At 31.1% G+C, this 27,616-nt stretch overlaps 1 protein-coding gene across 2 annotated transcripts; it reads right to left on the minus strand.

Moving 5' to 3' along the window:
- Positions 1–765: 765 nt before the first annotated feature.
- On the minus strand, positions 766–27,594 carry LOC129225873 (transmembrane protein 33-like). 2 transcript variants are annotated; one of them, XM_054860405.1, is made up of 8 exons: positions 27,462–27,594; positions 27,034–27,123; positions 24,480–24,574; positions 20,067–20,251; positions 16,681–16,748; positions 12,076–12,209; positions 10,875–10,958; positions 766–2,475 (listed from the first exon to the last, which is right to left on the minus strand). In XM_054860405.1, the coding sequence occupies exons 2-8, from the start codon at positions 27,100–27,102 to the stop codon at positions 2,337–2,339; spliced, it is 774 nt and encodes a 257-aa protein (XP_054716380.1). In that variant the 5' UTR covers positions 27,103–27,123; positions 27,462–27,594; the 3' UTR covers positions 766–2,336. The 2 variants fall into 2 exon arrangements, with proteins under 2 accessions (XP_054716380.1, XP_054716388.1); XM_054860413.1 differs by having other exon boundaries at positions 27,373–27,495.
- Between the last annotated feature and the right edge of the window lie 22 nt (positions 27,595–27,616).

Here is a 27,616-nt window from a genome sequence, read left to right on the forward strand (position 1 = left end):
AAAGCAACTCATCCAAAATATGTTTTCAAAGTGGAGCACATACACAAATTAAAAAAAAAATAATAAAAAAAAAACAATATGAACATCACTTGCTTTTTTTATTTATTATAATTTTTTTAATTGAATACATAACCATTGATCATGTTTTCTTCACATTCATCATCATAACTAAATATTTAACCTTTCATAAACTTTCCGCACAACAAATAAATATTTTTAAAAATTTAATAAGCAATACTTAAATATAAATTTGGATAACATTCACAAGGATAAAACAGCAAATATAGTGAACAAGAGCAGCATTTTCTCTTACCCATTTGGCACTAACCATAAAAAAAAATATTAGTTACTTAATAATACTTAGCTAGAATGATGCATTTAACTTAATAACAAAATGATATTTTATTGTACTAATTATTACATTAAATAAGCAGTAAAATATCAATTGCATTAAAAACTAAAATGTACAAAAAAAAAAAAAAAAAACACCCACCCTTATATTTGGAATAAATACAATTGAGGGTTCTAAAATGGACTAGCCATCTTATGCAACAAATTTATGAGATTGTGTATTTAGCTCCTAAACTAATATTATGTTTTAATTTTATGCAATGATACAAGAAACGTTTTAGAAAATACTACATTAATATTGAGGTTTATGGGCAATACCAAAAAAAAAAACTATTTTTAACTTTTGTTAAAATGTTTCAGAATTTTATTTATTTTTTTTTTTTTTAGCAACTTAAGAGTGTTTTGAGGAAAAAAATTTGAAAAATCTCAGACCTTGTCATTAGCTTTAAGAATTGTTGATTTCCTTACTTATTTTTACTAAGAAGTAAGTCAAATATCATAGAGATGCTATTTTTTCTTTTTTTCTGAAACTGCCTCTTTTTGTACATAATTATGAAATCTCTCATGATTAAGAAATAAGCATCTTATCTTTTCCATAGAAGAAAGATTTAAATACTTTTTTTTTTCTTTTTCTTTAATTCTTTCTACTTTTATGATATTCCCTGATGAGACCTTTCAGGAGGGAAACCAGTTTAGGAGGACGAAATTTTAGCATTTTTGGTGATTTTGTTTTTTTTTTTTTTTACAAGAAAGAAATAATCGGAATTCTTTTAAACTTGGAGGCTAGTTTTTTCATTTTTGAAGCACACCTTGTAATTTTTTCAAGTCATTTAAATCAGACATAGTGGAGTTAGAAGCTACTGTTGATGGCTGCTTTCTATCAGAGTTTGTTACTGGTGGGCATTACCAAAGCCAATTTTTTACATTAATCATTACATTTTTTCTTCCTTGTAAACAACATATCTCCTAAGAATATGAACCTAAATGTGATCAAAACAATTAAAAATTGCATGTTTTTGAAGTGTTTGGTTACAATGTTATGTTTTCCTACCTTTTTTTTTTTCACATTGCTTGTATTAAAAAAAGTATTTTTATCAATAATATCATCCAAGAGTTAGGTTCAGTCTATGAGCTAGAATGCCCACTAGTTGAAAAAAAGTTTTGAGAAACACACGTTTGAAAAAAAAACTGCTGTGAAAGTTTTTGAAGCTCCACAGTCACTTAAGTTATCATTAACATCGGAACTAATTGGAATTTTTCATTGAAATTTTGACAACTTATTCCTGAATAGTTTTATTAACATTTTATAAAATAAAAAAAGTTGTATTTTTTGACCTGTCGAAACTGGTTTCCCCCCTTAAAGTATTCTTTACATAAACACTGCTAAGGCAATTGTTCTAAACTCATTGAATACCCATCCACATAAAGTTAATTTAATGCAAAAAAAAAAAAAAAATGTGCCTCAAACTGAAACAGCCCTTAATAAATATAAATATGCTACTGTGTGCCTAGAGCATGAGTATTGTACACAAATAGGACAGTCAATTAGTAGTACTTTGACCAAAGTCTTACATGCCAGCATTTTACCTTTCTTTATTTTTCTTTCTTATAAATTTCAATCAAGGTTTCTTGTAAAGAAAATAACCAATAAGATTTAAATATGATTACACCAAGCAGACATTTTTCATTTGCTCACACATATAGTTGTCTTATTTTCTGACAAAAGAATAAAAGTGTATTGCTTTCTCAGTGACACAAACCATTTACGTGCATAAATTAATGACCAAAGGTGTTACTTAGTGACATTCATGGAAAGAAAAAAAAAGAAGAAAATTATAACAACATAAATAGTGTTTCCATGAAACATTCTGTGAACCGGTGCTTTGAAGAAACCATTTCAGGAATTTATCAAAGCTGAAATAGAAAAGTTGATAAATATATTAAAATGCAGTGATCTAACCACATGACTCAGAAACAACCATAGTTCACTGCTGTGTTTGCATAGTAGGTGCCATGTAAGATACAAATCTCACAGCTCTCGAGCATAAATTCTTCAAGAAGGGATTACGGCCTGGAGTATTGGCAAAAGATTCCACTATGACCTTCATCTCATGAAAGACACTCCTACAACAAATTTAAATTTAATCACTTAGAGCTAGCATTAATGTAAATTTTAAGTTCTGCATTTAAACATTACTTATAAAAAGAAACCTCATGAAAAGTATATAAAACAATAAATCATAATTTCATATACATGAAAAAACATATTAATTATTCAATACTATAAACTAGATTAATTATGACAAAAGTAAAACACAGACAATTTTTAAAATTAAAATAAAAGGCATATAGGAATCGAATGAGAGTACTTATGTTGCATAAAATGAAAGGAATTAAGGCTTAATTCTTTGGAGCAATGAAATTAAAATTTCACTTTTGTGATATATGTTAATGCATGGTGGGACATTTTAGACCCACCTATATTGCAACAGTTAAATGTAGGGGAATGTGGGGCAAAATAAAATGGTTAAGATCACTCACTTTTTGCAATACAGTCAACGCTCGATATAACGACCATCTCCGTCCCAGGGAAAAAGGTCTTTATAACGAGTGGTCGTTATAAGAGGTATAAATTTAAAAAATGCACACCGTCATCATGCATGCCCAAGTAAATGCCCAAATGTTTTTTATCATAGGAATTTTTAGAAAAGTAGTGTGCAAAATATTATGACAGGATATTAAACAAGTTTTAAAGTAGAAAATACAGGGAGTAAAATGTTACACACTTTCAGATCTACTACTACTACTACCACAACAATTTCTGAAGATAAAACCAGAAACAGAGGTCTGCCTTTTTAGCAGACGTGATTTTTGCAAAACATTATCTTCTGTTTCAGATATAGGTGATAAATTGTGTTTCTCTTGCTTTCCAAAGAAACATTAAAAAGTCCCTCGAGAACCCCAAATCTTTAAAAATACTAGATTCAAACACCAAACTACCAATACATCTGTCAACTCCCTTTTCTTAGGAATCTGGAATTTTCTCGATTTTTCCTCCCATTATTTTTTCTGTGCTACCTGTGGTGAATGGTAATCCCCCCCCCACCACCCCCTCTTAACACTAGAAAGACGGAGGGGCCTGTGTGGCCCCTCGCATAGTTTGTTGTTTAATAACTCGGATAATGTCTAACGGAACTTAATGGAATTTTCTGACTTTTCATTATATGACACTATTTGAATGCTTGTTTAATCATTTTATCATACGCCTCATAGTACTGTAAATATTGATCCTTATACCTAGAAAGACGGGAGGGGCCACAGTGGCCCCTAAGCTTTTTTACAATTAAAAAAATTTTTTTTTCCTTTCTCCTAATTGTTCTAGCATAAAAAAAGGCCATTCTCTCTAGTTTAACCTGTAACTTTCGTTTTATACAGTCAGTTGGATATCCAAATGCTATAAACAGTACTGACTGCTTACCAGACTAATGGTAGCCATTGCTCTTGAAAAGAAAAACTGATCCAAGCTTTTGGCCAGTATAGAAAGAAACACTACAAATAATTGCATACTAAGTTTTTATTTAGTCATGAAAGAATTTTTAAAATAATTCACCCCAAAAATGGGTAGGGGCCACACTGGCCCCTTCAGTCTTTCTAGGTATACAGAAAATGTCAGTTGTTCTAGTGTTAAAGTTGGATTTGACATTGAAAACTTCAGGCAGATGTCCGTAAATCAATGTCATTTTAAGCTACAAATTTGTTTTATTGGAAAGAACACAAGAAACCGCTGATTCGGTCGCTGTATTGGATTAGACGATACAGAACGGTCGTTATAACGAAAGCAAATTAACATAGAGTTTATAGGAACAAAGTTGGGACTTCTACCACTGGTCGTTATAATGGGACGGTCTTTATAATGTGTGGTCGTTATAATGAGCGCCGACTGTATAGATAAACTGAAATTTTGTTCTAAAATCTACGGTTCATAAAGAAGGAACAATATACTTAATAATAAAATTTGCACTGAAACATTATTTTTTATTTTTGGCAGTAACTTGGTACCTCCAAAAAGAGATGGAAAATGTTCACTTCTTTTTCTATGGGACAAAGTGAAAAATGAGTTTTTTTTTTCGAATGAAATATTTTTTATTTGATTATTAAAGATATTTTTGATCAAGTGAATGAATAACCAAAAAGGAAAGGAAAAAATACACAAATAAAAAATTAATTAATATACGAGAAAAAACAAATGAGTGAACTAAGTAGAGAATAAATAAGAAAATAAGTGAATGAATGAATAAATAAGTGAGTTATTAAATGGAAGAATGCAGATGAACTAAGTAACTAATAAACACGTAAGTGATTCTATAAAGTGTTGAATAAGTAAATGAAATGAGGTATTTTATTTTGCTCAGAATGCACTTGAATAACTGTGCAAAATATTTTTAACAAAAATAAGGCCAATATTAAACAAATAAATACTGCACCAACTATTAGTTGATCTCAATTAATATTTAAAATTTTAATAACACTAACTTTACCATATTGTGTGTGAGTAATAGATTCCTCCTTAAAGAGGTAACCTCTGCAAATTGGAGCATTACTGACACCCATTATAGCAAGGTGCCGCTTTAAGGTGTCAAGTCCAGTAAGAAGATCAAAAGCCTTCCTAATACTATTTTTGTTAAGAAGCCTATTGCATTTCTGGCAGTGATCCTCAGAGAGAATCAGGTCTGTCCTCCTTAGAAAGACAAGCTGAATACGTTCAATGTTATCGCGAGATAACCACTCCGACAGTAAGGTTTCTCTCACAACAATCATCTTAAACATACGCACTGCTTGAGCATAGGACTGTGGTACACCAGTCCTTACTCTTTAAGATACAGCAGTTTGTGCAGGGGAAGGAATTGAAACCTCCGATCAATGACGTTTGGTTTCTCCTACCTTCTCAGGAATGGCTGGCACAGTGGCTTTCGCCTTCTGTAACAGCCTCCCTTCTCCTCTCTGCGCCTGTTGCATTTCTATGTATAAATGAGTAACCCCTGCCCCTTACTGCAGTGTCGGTGGGTTGCAGATATGCCCCCTCACCAGTTGGTGGGTTTCAGACCTGCACCCTCACCTCCTCCAGCAGCAAAGTTGCTGGTTCTCTCCTTCAAGCCAGTATCCAGCTCTAAAAGAGCTGGGAACTGGGAGGTGGTAAAAGGTCGACACCCGCACAATCACCTTATACAAGTGCAAGATACAAGTCAAACAATTAAAACTAAAACAATTTTTATACGGGATTAAAAACCAAAAAATAAATTTCAGGGGTCGATCCAGCTTTTATTTTTTGGGTCCCCATTTTGTGAAAAAGCAAAATATTTTTGTGAATTTTCTTTCTTTTTGTAAAAAAGAACTTCTTGTGATTTTTTTCTTGGAAAAGATTATATAAAAGCATTTTTAGCTGTCGTATCGTTATAGAAAAGCCCTAGACAGGTTTCAGGGGTGATTGCAAGTTCTTGAAGAATACCTGAAAGCTGTCTAGAGAAAATGCGCTGGGGGAGGGGGGAAGTAAGACCCTTAACATTTTATTCGTAATTTGACACACATTACATTTATTGTTTTTTACAAATATACATATGCAAGGCACACTTTCTTAAGGTGAAAGTCTCACAACAGATTTACTGTTTGCCCCTCTCAAATACTTTTAGATCAATGAAAATTGCACATGCTGCTGAACGTAATGATAACTCCCAATAAATACAATATGAACAGACTCAAAGATATCACATATTTCTTAACACAGAAGAATGTATGTGTTTGAAAAACTTAAAAGTAATTAAAACCCAAAATAATACTGCACCAGCGTTCAGCGTTTAATTTTTTGACATTTGACGTTCTTACAGAGTAGGTATTTCGTTTAAAACTTTGCAATTTAATGATTTTAATAAATATATAAAGAAATTTTATTTGTTTGCCACTTAACAAGGTACAGTCAACATCAAAAATGCGAAAAATTCATTTACCATGGCGCATGTAAGGAAATCAAGATCTTCGAAAGAAATAAAAATATAAAAACAGCATATAAAAGAATTTTATTTTTAGTAAAGTTATTTTAGAATTGGATTTTGAAACTCAACACAAATTAATACTAAATATATATTGCGTAATCAAAGTAAAATTTAGGATTTTCCTGAAAACAACAGAATTTTGGTATTTTCAAAGATAAATGTTTTGAACTGAAATGTGGGATAAATACGTGGCATTCTTACCACAAGTTAGCAAATGTTTTTTCATTTCATTGTCATCTAAATTTACCCCCAAAAATCTAACTAGAAATTCAAAATTCTCAAAAATGGCCCATTGCTTCATGATTATAAGTACAAAATTTGAATAAACTTACCAATCAATTTTCTGTTTTTTTTTTTTTTTTTTTTTTTTTTTTTTTTTTTTTTTTTTTTGCTTCATTTCCAATCTTTTCACTTTCAGATTTTTTTGAGAATTCCTTCTTTTGAACTTGATTTTTGTATATTGGCAGCCTCTCTGTGATTTTTGCTGCACTCATGTTTTTTTAAAACTCTATAGGGGGACAGCTTTTCTTGATATCAACTCCAATATTTACTCAAGGTTTGTTCAAATCACTAACATTCATGAAAGATGAACATATTTTGCACAAAAACCCTTAGCTGAATAACTATAGTAAAGCCAGCTATACACCTTTTCATAATTTGCAATGTACTTTTTATTTATTCCATGCTTCTTATTTCCATTTGTACTCTCAAATACAATGCTTGAATCATTATTTGATGGCTCAATCTCAATATCATCATCAGTTGAAGTTGCTCCAGATTCACTTCCAGTATTTTCTGCTCAAAAATCGTTATACTTTCGCGAACTGCCTCACTGTCATTTGATGTACTATCTTTTACCGCATTTCCCGAGCCCTCCAAAACGGGAACATTTGCGTTACTGTATGATGAAGTGGTGGTAGCGATTTTATCGGGGTTGTTAATTGCTGACTTGAAGAAATTCACAATATTTTGGGACCCAACGTTCGAAGAGCGAAATTTTTTAACATAATACGCACAATTTCGGGAGGTACCTCCCGTTGCAGGACGTCCTCGTTTCATATTTTAATTTCTTGAAGAAAAATTTTCAACGAACAAGCAATCTCTCCAAACTGAGATTATTGCGGCTGCTATCTCCAGCGCTCCATTATCCGCTAAAATTATCCATTATCCGCTCCCACACAAATTATAATCGAATAGAATATCAATTTATTCTTTGATGCACCTAAAAAATGTCCTCTTAAACACGCGAAGGCGCGAACAAGCTAACTACGAAAAATATCGTCTGCGCTCCTGGATCGCAGACAATCTGTTACAAAAGAAAAATTAATACCGAGAAAGAAAACGAACTGGAATAATATACAATTAGCACAATTTTTTAATTTATCGTCTGCAGATTACGCGATTTCCGCCACTTTTTAATAAAATCCCACTCAATAAAACTTCCTTTACGCGCTGTTCCCGTTGCTCACCATTAGCGGACATGCGTTAAAAAATTCCGAAATTGCTCATCTGGAAGTTTCATATTTATTTTAAGAAGACAGTAAGATTAAATAGAATGACGACGATATTTTTCAGCTGGCATTGTATTTTATCAATAAAAGAAGGAATCTAGGAATTAAACTACAAAAAAAAAAAATAATACCGTTATTCTTTTGGTTTATGCTGTATGCTCAAACTAGTGTGACTTTGGAAGTTATATTTTGCTCTTAGCGTACAGTCTACAAGAAAAATAGCAGGAAAGAAAAAATGAATAATGCATTTTAAACCAGCAATTCTCCGCAGGCACCGGTCCGCGAAAAAATTTGACCGATCTTCGAAGAATTATACCCATTTCCAATAAAATAAAATTTCCTTATTTTAATTTTATTCCTAATTTTATACGATTTTTTATGCATTAATACATCCATTACTTTGCATACGTTTTGTGGTTTCTCTATAAGATTTATTCGCTTATGAAAATTTACACAAATTAGCTGCGCTTATTTTTACATTCAAAGTGTGTAAGTTATTTAAAAAAATCTTACAATTAACTTTTGTAAGTTTATTTTAAGTAGAAGGGTTTTCTTTCTGGCATTTGTTTAAAAAAAAAAGGACAACACAGATTAGTTTATTTTAGTGAAAAAAAAAATTAAAATTTCTACCGGTCCGTGAAATTTTTTGACGAAGTTCTACCGGTCCGAGATTCAAAAAAAGATCAAGAAACGCTGCTTTAAACTAAAGAATATGAGAAAAAGTGGGTACCCCTGGCCTAATCACACCTTTTTTTTTTTCATTAAATGCAATTGTGTCAAGTGAGCTTTCGAGAACGGACAGTATCAACTACAAACTACAGGGAATTTCGCCAATCGGTTGTTCGGCGTTTCCCGCGTAGTCACTTTTACTCTAACAGGATTTAATTAATTGCCATATAATACGATTTGCACCAGCATGCACCAGTATTCAATGCGAATTTCTGTGCAATTGATTAAAAAAGGAAAATATAAGATTTTCGAGTGTTCTTTTTAACCTTCGTTCGGGAATAATTTTCAGAAATTTTGCTCGTCCGTTCCGTAAGATAACCCCCCAACTATGAACCTTAAACTTTTTCAAAATAAACTGAAGGAAATAGGAACAAATTGAAAAAATAGGAGAATATGTTTAAAAAAATTAAAAAAAAAAAAGAGGAAAAAACTAAAAGATCTGCAACTGGCAAGGTTTCAATTTGCAACTACTTTTGAGAATTAAAAGTGCATAATTTGGCAAAATAATATGGATAAAGGAAGGATGCGTGCAACTAAGACACAATTGAAAGTTACAATGATTCAAAGGAATATTTAATTCAGAAGTATTTGGTCATTGAAGCAAATCAAACCAACAGAATATAGGCGATTAATTTGCCGTGGCGTGAAATGAGTCAGTCTTCATTTCGCACTCGTGGAACAGCAGAAAATCATCGAATCAATTCTTTATCACGTGCTCATTATTTTTCTTGGATTTTCGCTAGCCACCAATCACAAGCGTTCCTCTCTCGTCCGCCCCCCCCCCCACCTCTGACACTCTCAAGCAAAAACACCTCACGCAGTAGGCAAAAAAGATAAGATGAGGGAAGGTGGAAGAGGGGTAGGCTTCCGCGTAGATGCGTACACATTTGCGGTTAAAAAATATTGTAAAAAGGCTGCCTTTTTATAAATTTTTGTGAAGGGGCTGCTTTTACGACGCGGAATTTTGTGAATGGGGCCGCTTTTGCGATGGGGAATTTTGTGAATGGGGCCGCTTTTGCGACGCAGAATTTTGTGAAAGGGGTCGCTTTTGCCATGCGGAATTTTGTGAAGGGGCCGCAAAGCGGCCCCAATTTCGCGCTGGATCGACCCCTGAATTTAGTTCACAAAACAGTAAATATATTATACCTTTCTTTCACTAGTTCATTGGGTAAGTGTCAATTTATAAACAATATGCTTAGATTTTTGCCTCTACCCTCGGTTTTACATTTTCCTGCATGGTGCATTTTTTATCACCAGTTCAGCAGAATGCATACAACTGGCAGAATGCGTAAAATCGGTGTGCCAATGTACTAATTTTATTAAATTAATAAATGCATTAAAATTTCTGTGCAACATGAGCATTTTTATTTCCTGACATTTCTGAGCCCCACAGAAAAAGTGTTGAACAAATGCAAATGCAGCTTCTGGTTTCAGAGGGGATCATTATCAAAATCTGAATTAGCTTTTTTTCTAGTGTCTGCAACAAGATCTGTACTCAAAGGAAGGCCGTCAAGTACGTATTAGCTAAACTGGAGAATGAGTTGTTCTACAAAATAGACTATATCAGTAAATGTATGTACTAGGGATGCACATTCGTGAACAAACGGGTCTAAAATAACGAATTCTTTAAATGAACGGTTCAAAATGATCTCCAAAAAATGAACGACAGTTCTTTTGAAGGGTGAGCAATTTGGAACACATTGTAGTTAGGCCACATGTGACAAAATAACATTTTTTTTTAAAATTACAATAACAATCATCTTCAGATTTTCAACTCTATCACTCACAATTTTCCTCTATAGCAATGATATAATGCATTCATTTTGAATCATTTTTACTTTCTGTTTCAATCATTATTTTTCTTTAAACATTACAGATCATTTGAATTTCTTCAATTTGTTCATTAGAAGTAGACTCTGATGAATGGATCATTAAAACAAAAAACATAGCCCATCTATATTATGTACTGTCACAAATAATAAGTAATATACTTTTTGTTTTCTTTTTTCTTTTCCTTTGTTTCTTTAATGAGCAAATAAAGTTTGCCTGATGTAACACAATATTTCTTTCTCAAAATTTAAAAATAACCGTAAGCTATTTTCAGTAGAATGAAAAACTAGGTAAAATACAGAGATGAAAAGAAAATTCTCATATTTTAGTCAAAATGTTTGGTTTAAAAAGTCAGTTGAAAAAACACACTATTTACAAATTAAATAAGTAGGAAATCATCGACTACTTGTTATAGGGATTTCTTCGAGATGCATAACGGAAGGTCAGGAATCGATAATAGGCAAATGGTGTCAGTAAATTTCCTTTTCCACTGTAATAAAGAAAGTATGCATAAATTTCAATACAAGCAGAAAAATGATTTCTTTTATCAAAATATTTTGATACATATATAAACATTATGCATGTGTGCCTGCCATTTTTGAAGGAAATAGAAACAATAGATTTTATTATTATTATTATTATTTAAGCAGGAGAGAAACAATAGGCTTTAACACTGAAAAAGTGGTCGCACGGCAAAACCACCAATTGATAAAGTCTTTCGTAAGTTTTTTTAAAATCAAAATCACTTGAGTTCTTTTCATTTTAATGACCAGCAAAAAATGGCAGTACAACAGAAGAATCTTCTTTTATAGACTCAGTTTGTTATTCAAATATTAACCAGGGATTCGTTTGTCGTTGGAAATCGAATAAATTAACCATTAAAAGCGATGGCCAATCAAGGAATGCGAAGGCAAAAAGTGAAAAATGGGGATTCTTAAAAATATTTCTTTATTGTTAATTAAAAATACCAATGATTTTTTTTTTTTAATTTACATTTTATCCAGCTTTCTTTATGACTGATTGTGCTTTTAAGTTGTTCAATGTTGGGTGCGCGCTTATAGAAGGTGTGGATGTTGACTAATGAAAACAATGATCCATTCTCATGCAAATTCATTCTGCGCACAACGGCTGGGTGTGGGCTGACGCGATTGACGTCATTGCCAATCAGCCATCGGCACATGACGAGTTGGCGTGTATAAGACACTTGCGTTGGAAGGAATGATTTGGTTGAGATGAGAGTGTGGGTGTTTGTGAGGTTGATAGATGTTGATAGGAAAGCTCGTTTTTCTTTTTGTCTTAGACGATTCTGTCTTTTTAGTTATCTTGTAAATAGTTATGTTTGTTTTAAGTGTTCAAATAAACCACGAGTTTTTAAACTTAGTTTTCTTTCAAAGATTGCTACATGGACATTAAAGGTTAGAAAATTCGAGAAAAAGAATTTTGCTAACAGGCGCGGCGCTTACACCGCGTGCGGCCCTTATTCCCAGAAATACAGTAAGCAGAAAGTTGGTGAACAGCTAAATAAATTGTGAAACTCCAATGAAAAACAGTTGATTTGGCAGTTATGACTATGACATGATAATGAGATTAGAGTTAAAGAAAATTACCTGAAGAGCCATAATACAGTGACTGGCATTAAACAAATTTCCGTAAATGCAATTAGTCGAAAAATTTTTGGTTGATGATGTTGATGAAGTCCTAGCATAAATGTAACAGAATCAGAAGAATAAAGGCCTAATTTCTGAAAAAAAATAAATAGGATATTAAATTCTAATAGTAAAGCAGCATTTTTAAAAATAAGTAGACTGCAAAGTTATACAACAATACATTCTAAGCAATTTCCATTGATACTTTTAAGAATTTCTTTTTAATGGATTAATGGCTTGCATGAAATTACCTTATTCTTGTGAACATTAAGCAGATGTATACGTATGCCTCGTTCAGTCAATGCATTAACTGTTTCGGGCGCATATATGTGCCCTTATGAAATACTGCTATTTGCATTGGGCTGCTACCAGTAAAATTATTCCCTAAGTTTTAAAAGCAATATTTTATGTTCTCACTTTTTCTCTTATTCTTTATTTTGTGAAATAAGTTTTTAGACAATAAAACTCAAACTTATTTTACCCCTAATACATTGCATGACTATGACTTATAGAGCTCACAATTACTATTGATGGCATCATTTCCCTCCTCCTAAATAATTTAATTTATTTAAAAACCCTGTTTTCTTTTGAGAAGTTTATACGGACTTGCAATATCTACTTATTCATTCCAAGCTTTTCAAGTTTCAGATAAAATATAAAAAATATTTTTAATTCTAAAGACTATTTCTATACGCTTGGATAGCACAAAAAAGTATGAAATAAACTGATTTTTTGATTGGAATACCCAAAAATTGAAGTTGGTCTTAATATAGTATGGTTTGTTAATTCTAAAGCAGCCAATAAAATTAAAACTTGGAGAAAAGAAATAGACGGTATACAGCTCTGTACAAATAGCTTTTACTATACCGCCTATATTTCTTGTCTGAAACTTTTTATTTTAATTTTATTGGCTGCTTTAGAATAACATAAACATACATAGATTAAGATCAACTTCAATTTTAGGTGTTGCAATCAAGAAATTGTAACTTAATTTATTTCATACTTTTTTCTGAGATTTTCTGTTTTACATTTTATTTTTAAATTTTTTGGTTTTAAAATTTGTTTGGGGTGAAAATTTTTGAAGGTTTAAAACATATTTTCTGGTTACCTACCCATTTTTGGATAGGACTCTGCTTTGTGATTGTGCACACAAATAGATATTTCCCTAATATTCATTTAAGTATGCAAAGCAAAAACAATTCTCGAACTGGCATTGGTGCCAAAAATTTGACACCAATGGATAAAGATCTCTAACTTCCCAGAGTAATTGAAAGCTTCCTGAATGAAATGATACCGCAAAACTTAGTAAATACGGAAAACTCCTGTATAAACAATATTCTTTGTAAAAAAAATTCTTACTCATACCAATTTATTCAATATTGTTGAATAAGTAGGCATGAACTTTTCCATTCGAAATATAAAATTTCAACTATCAAATAAACTCGACTCACTACAGTGTATAAATAATTAAATATTAAAGTCACGAAAACGTAATCAAAAAGGAAAGATTTTAAATGTCCCTAGTTACCTATGAAGCCTCAATAATAAAAACGAATGCAAAAATTACATTTCTTTATGCTCAAGTGAGAAATGGCAACACATAATATTAAACAGCAATTTCTTCATGCTAACTATGTTGCCTGAAAAAGCAAATAAAAATGAGTTTTTGCTAACTTATAATTGGTTCTAGCTTTTTTTCTAGTCAATTTAGGGGATTTTTCATTTTTGAACCGTAAAACGGGGTTAAACATCTTTTGAAGTATTTTTTACGAGCTTTCCAACCATACAGAGTTTGAAGAACTAAAATGCATTTTTTGTGTAGAAAGAGAGGTTTAAAAAATCAATTAATGTTTTGCGCTTCCAACAATGAGTTTCAACAATGAAAAAGAGGTAGTCTTAAAAATTATGAGTTTCACTAACCAAAAAATGGTTATAACTTTTTTTTTAGTGAATTTAGGTTATTGGAACTAGGGCACCTTGACAATTTCTTTGTTTTGAGTATTTTTTAAAGACCTTTTCAACCATATCAAATTCAAATACATAGGACCGTCCATTTGCGTAGAAAGAGCCATTTAGGGCCAAAATACTTTTTTAATTAATATCTCCTTTAATAAGCAACCAATTTCAAAAATCTTTATTGATGACACTAAAACTCGGCAATAGCTACTGAACAAAAAAAGAATGAAGAAAATCGGTTCAAACAGAGGAGAAAACGGACCGAAAGAAAACGGCTTGCCTATTAATATATAAAGATTGTTATTTTCATTGTTTCCCCGCAACAATTCAAAATCGGAAGCAAAATGCAAGATTATGACAGATAATGTAAGCTAAGAAATAGTCTTCAAAAAGTAGACCATTTACCTCCCAGTGCAGTAGCGGATTTACTCTGTTGCAATTGTGAGAGGACCCCACAATGTTAGGACACCAAAACTGCCATGACAAGGATCAAAACTGCACACAAATTTTTTTTTGCAATAGGCAATAGTTATGGTATTACTTTGAAGTGGAATTTTTCTGTGTGGGTGCTGGAATGAGCCTTTTTGTTTTTATTGAATTTAGCCTATTATTACTGGTTTTTTAAAAATTATTATTTAAATATGTTCATAGAAATATTCTACGCTCAGTAATACAAAATGTAATTTTTATAAAACAAATTTAATGATATAGACATTTAATTGTTGAACTTTCTGGTTGAAACATTTAAAAAACAAAAAAAAAAGGTTAAAAAAAGCATTTTCAGAATAGTTTCAAAACGTTTTGGAGGGGGTCTGAACCCTTGCATACAGCTTTGAGCTAAGTATTCTAGACAGTTATTTAATCTTTAAAAAAAATCAATGGTACAATTTTTTTACTAAGATGTTATGAATTTAGAGTGCATTTCATTGTGTTGTATTGAAAAAAAGGAGTAACTAACATGATAAACTTAAAACAAATACAAAAGGAACGCAATGGATTTACAAATAAGTCCACAAAAGAAATCTTACTTTTTGTGTAAATTCAAAGAAGCATCTATGAAAGACATTGCTTGTTCAGTCTACAAATTAATGAAGAGTAAAATTTGTTCTGTAAATATTTTTTAGAGGAAACTCCTCCTATGCCGGACATTAAAAGATGCTTTTTAATAAGTTTAACTTTAAGCAGGAATTAGCATCAAAAAGCAAAAGAATAAAACGAAAAATAACATTGCATAATGGTTATACACTAGAGATGAGTTCGGGCTCATTTTTGAGAGCCCGGGCCGGCCCGAAGCACGAAAATTTGTAACCGAGCCCGTCCGAGCCCAAGTGATATTGTCTCGGACCAAAATCCAAGCCCGCCCGAGCCCGAAGGAAATTTTCTTGAATCAAAAACCGTGCCTTCTACAGTCTGACATGATCTCTATGTTAATGAAAAATGTTACATCAAATGTTCTTCATTAACAGAAGTTTCTAAATTTTCTTAAAATGCTTCACTTCAAATGCATTACTGTATGACATATTGCTATAGTAATGGCAAAAAAAAAAAAAAAAAAAAACACTATAAATAAGCGTTAATATTTTTTTTGTGGGGGGGGGAGGTAAATTTGACATTGATCGAACTGATTTAAATGTTCCTTTTATTTTCTCACAGTAGTAAAATGTTTATTTGCTTTGAACTTGTATGGAGATTGGCGATTGAATATCTTTGCTTGAGCCCGAGCCCGAAACTTATTGTCGGTTCTAGAGCCCGAGCCCGCTTCGGGCCCGGGCTCGGGCTGTCGGGCCCGGGCTGAGCCCGTCTCATCTCTATTATACACACTGCATTTAGCTCCAGACAGTCTGAAACAGAAAAATATTGCATAAATACTGTCTGTCTTTCACGAGAAAACCTCCCGCCGTCAGTCTGAGCCCATCTACTGCCACAGAAATAGACTTCCTTCAATTTCTGCAAGGGTTAGCAAAAAGGCTTTTTGACACCATTTCGCCATTCATCAGCTCGCCTTTGTGCAGTCGTACAGGTTTTTCCAACATTAAGCTTCCCTAGGAAAAATGAGACGCGCCTCGTTACTATAGCAGTAGACAGGTGCAGACATTTCGGCGGTGGCTTTTCTCGTGATGGTCAGTCAGTAAAGGGAACAATATTCTTAGAGGCTATTTTGGTGACAATGCAAAAAGTAGACTTGAAGTTTGGGAAACTGAGTGGCAACACTTTTTGTAGCCTGCTTAAGGCTTTAGCTTATCCCTTCGTGAACTCTTGGTTAAGAATAAAATTAAGTCAGTAAAAAAAAATCTGATTTCAGAAATTTAACCATGATGACACTCTTGTGTATGTTTAAATTCCTTCATAATATTTTTTTTAATTTCTTCATACTTGAGTAATACTTTTCTCCTTTTGCGTTTCAAATTTTAGTTATTCACTTATAATTTAAAAAATAACCAAAATTATACATATTTTTAAAAAATAAAAAAATTAATCATTTTCCTAAAACTAATTCAAAATTCACAGAAGTGGCAAAAAAATTAGGAGAACTTTGATAAACAGATAGTTAACATAACCAAGATTATATTACATGTCACTTCAAAAAATAAATCAATAAAAGTAACTTACCGTTAATATTCCGATGCTAAAAGCAGTAGAATGAAGTACAGCAAACAAAAATATAGGCAGCAATGCTACTGTGTTGAAGTTAAGGGTTGATTAAATATCTAATTAATATATATCTTTATACAAATAAAACAAACTTAAAATGTAAAATGTGACCCATTTTTTGGAAAATTTCAGTTCATGTTGGTTACTGCTGGGAAGGATTTGATGATTCAATTTCGAAAAAAAATTTGATGAATAGTTTTTTTTTTACTTTCTTTTATATCTAATATATAGAAGAAAGTATTGGATTCGTGCAAATTTTGAATTTCGAATTTTAACGGATTCGAACGTTTTGAGGTGTGCCGAGTACATTTCGACTATTTTTGGAAAATGTCTGTCTGTCTGTGTGTATGTGTGTCCATGTGTGTGTCACTTCTGTGTGTGACCAGTTTTTTGTGGCCGCTCTACAGCAAAAACTACCGCATGAAATCAAACGAAATTTGGTACACATATGTGCCCCTACGTGAACTTGTGCCCATTGGTTTTTGGCCCGAATTCCACCCAGGGGGGTGGAGCAATGGGACGTATTTAGAGTTACGCGTGCTTGCTATTCCTCAGGAAGTAACTGGTGGAATCAAACAAAATTTGGTCCATATGTTGCCATTAACAGGAACAGGTGCTGATTCAATTTTGGTGTCAATAACTCAAACGGGGGTTGAGCTATAGAACGTTTTTTGTCGTCTGTTGTGACTGCTGCATCTCAAGAAATAATGAACAGAATATAACAGAATAATGAGTAAATATTATCTCAATGATTTAAAAATTTTAACTGTTGCCATCTTATGTTTCTTAACAAATAAAATATTTGTAATTAATTCAAGCAAGGCTTTTAAAATAACTTTCAATTTTCGCTCCTTGCTTTGCTTTTCCAATAATTCAGACATCAGGATGGTCGTCAAGTTTTTGCAAGTGTAATTTTGTTTTTGTTGGGAATTGCTTCCTTGTCAAGCATGGGGAGGGATCAGAAAAAAAAGAAAAATATAGAAGAAAGTTTCATGATGGCCACAACATACTAGTTTTATTTGAAATTTGATTTTAGGAACCAAAAATGTCTCTTTCTACAGTAAAAAAGAACGAGGGCTTCAATTAACAAGAAAAAAAGTTATCAACATTTTAAGTAAGGAAAACTCAATTTTAAAGTTGACGTTTAAGTTGTTGCTATTTTTGCTGAAATATAGACAAACAAAATTAATGGAATTAATTATTATGGAATACACTATTAGATTCATATAAAAAAATTTTTTTGGAAGTTACATGACTTTTTAGTTGCTAAAACACCATATAAGATATTTAGCAGTAAATTACCACCTCTAAGCCTAGGCTAAGGCAGAATTACATGCAATGTACCAGACATCACCCTCCAAGGGTCCCTCGTTCTATAATATTGATGCTCACTAAGGGGGGCGGGGGAGATAGATGTCAGTAAATCTCTAGAGGGGTGCGATGGGTTCAAAAAGGTTGGAAAGTACTGATCTACGATCTAGGGGCAAGATTGACATGTGTAATAACAGTCACGTTTATAACATTACAGTTGTGGTCAGAATTATAAGAACAGCAGAAAATTACACAGAAAAAAAAAGTTATTTCTGAAATACTTCAAAGAAATTTATACACAAAGTGCCTTTTTATGCAAAAAATTGTTGTGAAAGCAGAATATTTGAAAATATAAAATATAAATGTTTTGCCTTGATTAATAAAAAAATAAGTCACTGTTAAAACTGGACAAAATTATAAGGACAACGAGCATTTTGCCCTGAAAAACCCTAGTAATTAAAAATTTCCCCCTTTTTTTTCAATCACTTTTATCAGTCTTGGGAGTTGAAGAAAGTTCTTGAAAAATTTTATCCTCACTTTTTTTGATGGAGAAAAAAAGTTCTTGCTTGTTTGGACATAGACTTATTTCTTCATACTTTGGGTGCCAGAATGCCTCACAAAGTCGCCATTAAACTTAGATCGAGCCTTTTGTCGGATCATTAAACATTGATTTTGAGGTTTAAGGAACATGCAATTAGGCATCATCCTGCTGGAACAAATTGCTTAAAATAGTAATTAACGGTGTTTCGGTTTAAAAAAATATTGCTCAGTATATCAACATCACTCGCAGAATTCACTCTGTCATTCATAAAAAACATTGGTATAGTTTCCGTCCATAGTGAAACTTCCACAGACCATTACTGAGCCGTCTCTAAATGCACGTATTGTGATTTTTTTTCCTTCACAGTGATCGTACGAGAGGTAACAAAAACCATCTAGTCCATCCTAACTAAATTTTTCGCCTCAGAAAAGATTAAATTGTCCCAATTTTTACCCATAACGAAGCATTTTTGGCACCCCTCAACCCTTGATTTCTTATGAGTTTTTTTTAGAGTTGGTTGTGACATTAGTTTCACATCATGAAACTTTTTCTTTTTTTGTAAAACATGTTGAATAGTTCGAGAACTGCACTGTAACTTTAAATCCCATCTAATATGTCTTGATGTTTGTTTTTTGGAGCAATCTTGTCTCATTATCATGTGCTTCACACACACCGCTCAACCCTTGATTTCTTATGAGTTTTTTTTAGAGTTGGTTGTGACATTAGTTTCACATCATGAAACTTTTTTCTTTTTTTGTAAAACATGTTGAATAGTTCGAGAACTGCACTGTAACTTTAAATCCCATCTAATATGTCTTGATGTTTGTTTTTTGGAGCAATCTTGTCTCATTATCATGTGCTTCACACACACAGAAACAGTAGATTTCCTACCTGTTTGTCCTTGTGGTCCTTATTTGCAGGGAATTTTGAGAAAGCTCAAAATAACCAATCTTGATCTATTCAGACTTGTTAATATTTGATATACAGTCAGTTGTGAAGCTTTCCAAGCAACCACTTTCGTTTTCTTCAAATTCCTTAAGTTTAATACATAATGGCATGACTGTAAAAATAGAATCATGTCCTATATCGTTTACTGAGCCTTTATATTGTTATGAAATGCAGTGTGCAGAACAAAAAAAAGCAGTGTTTTGCTTTTTAGAACACACAAATCTAATTGTCCTTATAACTTTGTCCAAACAACAGGGATGTATAAATTCAAATTTCATTGTATGAATACGAAATTTTGATTTCCAAACCTTTTTTTTTTACTTGACAAAAAAAGCAGAAAAATTTTAATGGCTTAAAGTACCATTATGTTACTAATATAAATACAAAAAATATAAACGTCCCGAATAAACTCAATCGTAAACAAATATTTAGTTAAAATTTTGGTTTCTTGTAAAAATTTGTATGTTATAACCTTAACAATACATACAAAACATTCTATAATTTTCAGTGCTTGCAAAATCTAATGATGTGACAAAAAGGATACGTGTAACTGGATATGAAAAAAGAAAAAGAATAGAATAAAGTAAATAATGGCATGAATCTTCTATCAAAAGCATTGCACCAAACTCTCGAGTGAGCTGAACACGAGGCAATCTTTGATGCAATCGAAAAGCACTTGTAGCAGCATTACTCATCAATGCTCGTTGATAACATGTGTATGGATTAACCCTAAACAAATTTTCAAAATGATTAGTACAATTAGAAAAAGTGTACAAGAACAATTAACTGTGCATATTCAAAGAAGGAAGAAAAATTATTCAAAAATCAATGACAGTTTTTTTTTCCCTTATTTATTTCCTTTTAATTACTCTTTTTTAAAGCAAATTTGATTCTTAAAATGAATAAAAATTTTGAAAGATGGAAAACATTGACAAATTAAATGTAACATTGTTTGAGGAGTCGTAAGGAACACCTTCGTCAAAACATAAACATGCAAGTTTTGAAATGCAATTTATTTCACAAGTTCATAATTCACAAACTTGCTTCACTAATATTCAATCAAATGAAACTGAACATTTCAACAAATTTAAAAATAGGAATGCATTACTGTAAATTTCAACTACTTTTGAGACCATATCCCATTTTTTCCAAATTTCGAGAAAATTTAGAAATACTGTTGGCCCCACTTAATCGGATAAACGATTACCCTGCTTACACGAATAAAACCGCCCAGGACCGAATATTTCCCCATAGACGCAATGTTAAAGATCCCCGCTTAATCAAATATTTTCCCCGGATAATCAATTAATATTGATCAGAAAGTCGCAATTTCTTTTGCTAAGAAAAAGTTTGAATTCATTAGAAATAATTTGAATAAGAACAATTATTGACGTAAAAATATAAAATAATAGTTTTTGCCGATAACGGGCGAGAAAAAAAAAATCTTATTCCATTGAAACATTTCCACTATTCAATCAACTTTCTTCTGTTTTTGCCATAAAAAAAACCAAAATAATAGATAGCACAGTCAATTATTAATTTAAGTAACACAAAGAAATATACACGCTTCAGATGACAATAAATGTATGAATATTAAATGTAAAATATGGTAGACAAGGAGGGGAGACAAGGAGTCGGAAAATGTATTCCCAAAAGGCTTTGAGCAAGCAATCCCCTAATATAGAATTTTTCAAAAAATAATGTGCTGAAAAAAACGTGCTAAAACAAATATTTCATTACTCAAGTTGTAAGTTACTTTTTATAATTTTCATACGTTAAACTATTTTGATGTTTATTTAGCTCAATTGAAAAACTTTTTATCAATAACATTAATCATTCTCCTTATATAGCTATTGATTTATTACTACGTTTTAAGGCAAATGTCGTCAATTTATAAAGGCAAAGAAAATTTCCACGCTTAATCGAATAATATTTCAAGGAACCGATGATATTCAATTAAGCAGGCCGACAGCAGAATTCGTAATTTGTTTGATTTTTTTTAATCAAAAAAGCCGGATTTTTAAAAATTAAAATCTGATTTTTTTAAATTTATATCAGATTTTTTAAATTTTTTTTTAAAATCTTAAAACATTTTCAGTTATTAATTACTTTACATTTATAAGCATAATATATTTCATGCAATCAATGAATCTATTCAGCTCACTTTTAAATATAGAATAAGTTCTTAAACTATTCAATACATTTTTAAGATTTATAAATATGTCATAATATGTAGATAAGAAGTGATTTGGTTTTATGCTGTGCTTTAAAATAAGGCTTTCCTCATTATGTACTTTTTAGTGTAAAAGAATATGTTGAGCAATTACTTTTCTTAGCTATATTAGGGATGGTATATAAAAAAACTGCAAAATTTTATTTGGTTCTGTATTAAATCAAACTGTAATTTTGGAGTAAAAGCAATATTGCATGACTGAAAATCTGTTTCACATACAGAAAGAGGGAACTATGTAATTTTACCTTTTAAAGTTAGGATTGTATAATGCAATGTAGTTAAAAAAATTTAGAGTAACACATTATAAAAATACAAATTTAATGTTTACAAATAAAATGAACTGATTTTAATCAATGAATTTGTTAAAAAGAATCACTTGATTAAAATCAATTGATTTAAATCAATGATTTTTTTAAAAAATCACTTGATTTAAGTCAATGATTTTTTAATCAATGATTTTTTTAAAAAATCACTTGATTTAAATCATAATTTAAGTCAACGAATCCTGGCCAACAGTAATTGTTTCTTAATGGAGCTGTCTTTTGGCTTTGAACTATTTGCAGACTTGCTACATTCTACAGTGGTGGTATCTATTGTTTGATATAACGCCATTCTTGGCAGACATTATTACAACTTGAAAATTTTGACACCCAGTTTGCAACCAGATCAAGGCTTAACCATGGAGATATGGCAGATGATCTTGAAGTGAAAACATCATTTGTCATGGGTTTATACTCATTTTTAAAATTGAAAATTAAGGACTTTTTAAGAACTCTCAAAAAATTTTAAGGTTTCACCAGAAATGATTAGATAGCTTTAGGTACACCATTTCTAAGTTTTCCAGAGTGGGGGGGGGAGCAAAGTACATTCCAAGTTTCATGCAAGTTTGTTTACTTCTATATAATTTTAAATTTTGAAAGAAAGGCAGCAATTTCTAACCCCCAAGTCCTTGAATGAAGGGTTGAGGGAGCCCAAGTTCAATATTAGCTGCATCACGAAAATAATATAAATTTTTCATATTTGTTTAGAGAAAAATATCTTTTTTCAATTAAAAACATTTGAATTTAAGATATTGGAAATGAGAACATAAATTTTAAAATTAGGTTTGTTTGTAAAGTAAAAATTTACAACAGAGTAAAAAATCTAAGTTTTCCTTTTATAGAGGAACATATTTTTCACAGCGAGAATTGAAAATAAATAAATATATAATTGGTTACCCTTTTTCCTTGCAATGGAACCAGGGTTGGCCGAATTGGACCCAATGGGTTTTTTTTTGAAAAAACCCATTTAAAAAAACCATTATTTAGCCCACTTTTGGGGTTTTTTTTTTAATTTCTGAGAAGTTTTTAAAAAAATTAATTTAAATACTTTCACAATTTAAACTTCTTTTTCATTTGTTCTTCACCACAGACAATGAACATAAAAAATGAATTTTGAACTTTAATAGTATTTCTCAACTCTTAATGGCATTAAAAAAATACTTCAAAGATTTTAAGTAAATATATTTAACTGTTTTATTTAACTGGTCAATAAATAACTCAAATTATCTTGACTAAGTCCTGTCACGTCTGATTTTCTCAATATTTGTAGATTGTACAGAGGAAACTAATCTAGTTAAAAGGCTTTCATGTGAATTATTTTTTGCTAACCAACACATCACAAATCTCGAATAAACACAAGGTATATTTTTTAGAAATAAACAGATTTTTCAAACGGTTGACAGAAAACAGAACAGGTACAGTATTTTCATTATCTTACGAAAAAGTTTAATATTTCTTACTCTGTACACAGAAATAGAAAAAATGGCAACATAAAATTCAAAGAAATGTCGTGATTAAGCCGGAATTCAGTAAAAAGGGATTTAAAGTACTTGAGGTTCTACAGTAGTTTTGCATAACAAAATGAAATACAATAAAGTAAAATGCAAAAAAAATGTAATTAAAAACGAACAATAGATTTTATCACTCGAGAAGTAATTTTGCCTTAACTGTTGGTAATAATGAAAATTAAAAAATCTGAAACTTCACCATTCTTGGGTTTTTTCGTCTTTTACACTTCTCTTCAGAAAATGCTGAATTTTAACTAGTTTTCCAGCTTTTTTTTACCCGAAGACAATTTTTGCACTTTGTCCATATACTTTAGCTACAATATGCTACAAGTACCCCACATTTTCCCTAAAATAAGACAAAAAAACCCACATTTCTTTTAAAAAACCCAAAAAACCCTGGGTTCGTGGGCTTTAAAAAAAAATCCCGGGTTTTTGCCAACCCTCAATGGAACTCATAATTTGGTTTTAAAAACTTCATAATACTATTTCAGGATTAAAAAAAAACTGGAAGTTGCTTCATTTAATCATGAAATTCCAAAAAATTTTACAGGCTGTAAAGCCTAAACCATTAGAGATTCACCATAAATATTTTGAACACTTTCTTAAATACATAAAAAAAAAGTAATCATGTCAAGTTTCAATACAATCCAAGTTGGACCACATTTTTTTGATTTGACTTTTGCATTTTTTCTAAAATAAATTTAAGAAATAAAGATATTGAAATAATGAATAAAATAATCACATATTAGGTAACATATGGTAAAAGAAAAACTTCCAAAAAAAAAAAAAAAGATTGAAATATTAGCTGAATGCAAAAGGATTGAAATCTCAAACAAGGCATGCCAGTTTAACTTCCTTAATTCAGAAATTAAAACAAAAGAAAAATGCATACATACCCAAACAATGGAATGAGAAATAGTATAGTAAAAACTATAGTACCCAATCTGGTCAACCATAAGAAAGTATCAATCTTTTTTTCAATCATGAAATTCTGAAAGAAAAGTCATAAGAATATTACATTAGATTGTGAAAAAAAAATGTGCCAATAGGAAACAATTGACTGCACATTGCAAAAATATATCACAATAGTAAGAAAGCAACATGCTGCACTAGGTCAACCTGATCAAGGTGCTGGATTATTGGTAATAGACATACGTCATAGCTGTCGACTGTCAAGCGGAATATATTACTCTAAACTATATACAGACACAATACAATAATACTTTGAGGATGAAATTCATTTATTGCAGGCATGTGTAGTGGAGCAAGCGAGTGCCCAAGCAGCTGTATATATAATTGTCCAACTGTCTGTATATTATTACTTATGCTTTATAATATTTGTTTACAGTATATCTGTGTGTAACATGTCAATTCTAGTAACTCTCATGTTGAATAGAACATTTTTTATGCAGCAAAAACAAATATGTAATACAAAAAACTTTAATTACGAAAATACATTAGAAATGCATATAAGCAACACATTAAGAAAACAAATAATGACTGAAACTGTTACGTCGCAACAGAGAAAGCTTAACAGCTGAATTGGTTGCTAAGGGGTACGTCATCAAATCGAGGCAACTTTCTTTTCACTAAGATGCATATTCCAGCTTATTTCATTACAATGTTCGTTATTATATGCTGCAGAAAGCTATTCAAGAAGGATTTAAACTACACTTAAAACATTTTTTGGTATAACACATTCTCTTACAATCATAAAAGTAGCTTTTCTTAAGCACTGAGAATCCTGGTAGTTGCTGGATTAGTTCACTATGAAACATAGCGGTACAATTGCTTTGACAGCACTACAGATTGAAATTTACTCGATACATTTCAGATTTTCTTGGCGGAATTAAAATATTTATACAATGCTCGTCTAATTGAAAATTTCTTTTCTTCTTGGTAAAAGATGCACTTTATTTTTAAATTTGACCAGCTGGTTCAAAAGTTAAGTCAAGAACTAAACTTAACAATTTTCCAAAAATTGTTTCAAAAAATTTCGCTATGCGATGAAATTCATGGATTACCTATTTAAAGAAAATGAAATGTTTGAAGCATTTGGAGTAATGCATTAACAAACTAATTTTTATCTATCCAAAAAAAATCTATGATTATGGCAGTTTTCAAAAATTTGCTACTTATCTGACGTATTTTTTCAAATTAGAGAAGTGCGACAGTATCATTCATGTGTAAAAACGCACATAAAGTATAAATTTTAACATAAAAAGTATACTTCTACATAAATAATAAAAGAAATATTAATTTTAGGTCTACATATATTACAGGTCTCGAAAAGTATATTGCCCGACATGCTCAGGGCATGTAAAAATTCCGATTGGGCGTGAATCTTTTACCCTCACAGGCCGCGCTGGGCATGTAATTATTATAATTTTTTTTTAGTATTGGTAATTATGTACTATTTATTTAAACTTCTATTTCTGTTTTATATTGAAATAATTCTTGTTTCAGATATAAAGCTGTTAAATTTTTTGTCTGGTTAATGCTTTATGACAAATTCAAATATCTTTGAACGTTATAATACGATTAAAAAAACGAGCATGTAAAATTTTTATTCAGGTATGTATTTTTTAGACAAACAAGACCAGCATGGCATGTAAAATTTTAAAGATTTTTCAAGTCCTTGTACAAGAAAATAAACAAGTGACTTAAGGAGAAATCTACTAGACATTTATTTGACGCTGATTGAAAATGTTTACATTTCCTAAAAATTTGGGTTAATGCTTTATGACAAATTCAAATATCTTTGAACGTTATAATACGATTAAAAAAACGAGCATGTAAAATTTTTATTCAGGTATGTATTTTTTAGACAAACATGACCAGCATGGCATGTAAAATTTTAAAGATTTTTCAAGTCCTTGTACAAGAAAATAAACAAGTGACTTAAGGAGAAATCTACTAGACATTTATTTGACGCTGATTGAAAATGTTTACATTTCCTAAAAATTTCATGATGTTATCGAACTTCTAATGTAAGTAGCTATTTATTTTGCAATATGTTTTAATTACTCAGCGATTGTTGGGCAGAATATTAAAATTTCACAGAATTGGACACGGATTTTTGACGCTCTACTGTAGATAAATTCCCTGGTCTTCTAAAGCTAACATTCTTCAGTTTTGATTGAAAAGTTGCCCCTACGGCATTTGAATTGGTGACGTACGTATTCATTTTATAATGCAAGTTCAAAACATACTTGCAAACCTTGTATTGTGAAAACGGTAAGATAAAAAACTGAAATCTGCTTCTTTCATGTTGGTAAATAGAAAGAAAATTATAGGGGTTATTTGATGCCTAACAACAAAATTTTATTTTAATTTTTGCGATAAAGGAAGAAGGACAGCATTGTAGTTTTAATCACACAACAGGCTTCAAAATCAAGTTTTACTGTTACCACAAAATTAATAAGAGACTATTGTGATTTCTCAACTTACTATTGCAACTTGTAAGCCTTGAGGCTGTGAAGGGGCTTGTTCTCTCTCATTTCTTTCTTCTTCACTCATTCTTAATTTTGTTTAAATGACCTAAAAATAACAGAAATCGTTAACTCTTGAAAGTAATTTCTTATAACAGTGCGATGAAGCTTTTAATACATGAATCATTGTTAAAATAAGTCTTTCATTCATAATTTTTTCATCTACGTTATTTCTATCTTATTGAAACAGGGTAAGATTCTTAAGAGCCCATTCAAGTTCTAGTTAGAAACATTAAATACCGTTAGAAAACTCACGAAATTTATTCATATTCAGGAGAAAAGTATAAATAGTAATAACCTTAATAATATATAGAAATGTAAAAGTGTATAATAATGAGTGTGACAAGGCAAATTTTCTCCCCTTTAAAATACAAAACAAGTAATTACTTTTTAACACTATATAAGCTCAAAAGATTTATTTAATTTATTCTAACTTGTCAGAAATCGCAGGAAAATATTCCTGATTTTAGCATTGCACATAAATTATCAACAAAAAGATCCTAAACTTCAAAAACCAAAAATGTCGATTTGCATATTTGCGA

This window comes from Uloborus diversus, chromosome 1, assembly GCF_026930045.1.
Source record: "Uloborus diversus isolate 005 chromosome 1, Udiv.v.3.1, whole genome shotgun sequence".
NCBI lineage: Eukaryota > Metazoa > Arthropoda > Arachnida > Araneae > Uloboridae > Uloborus > Uloborus diversus.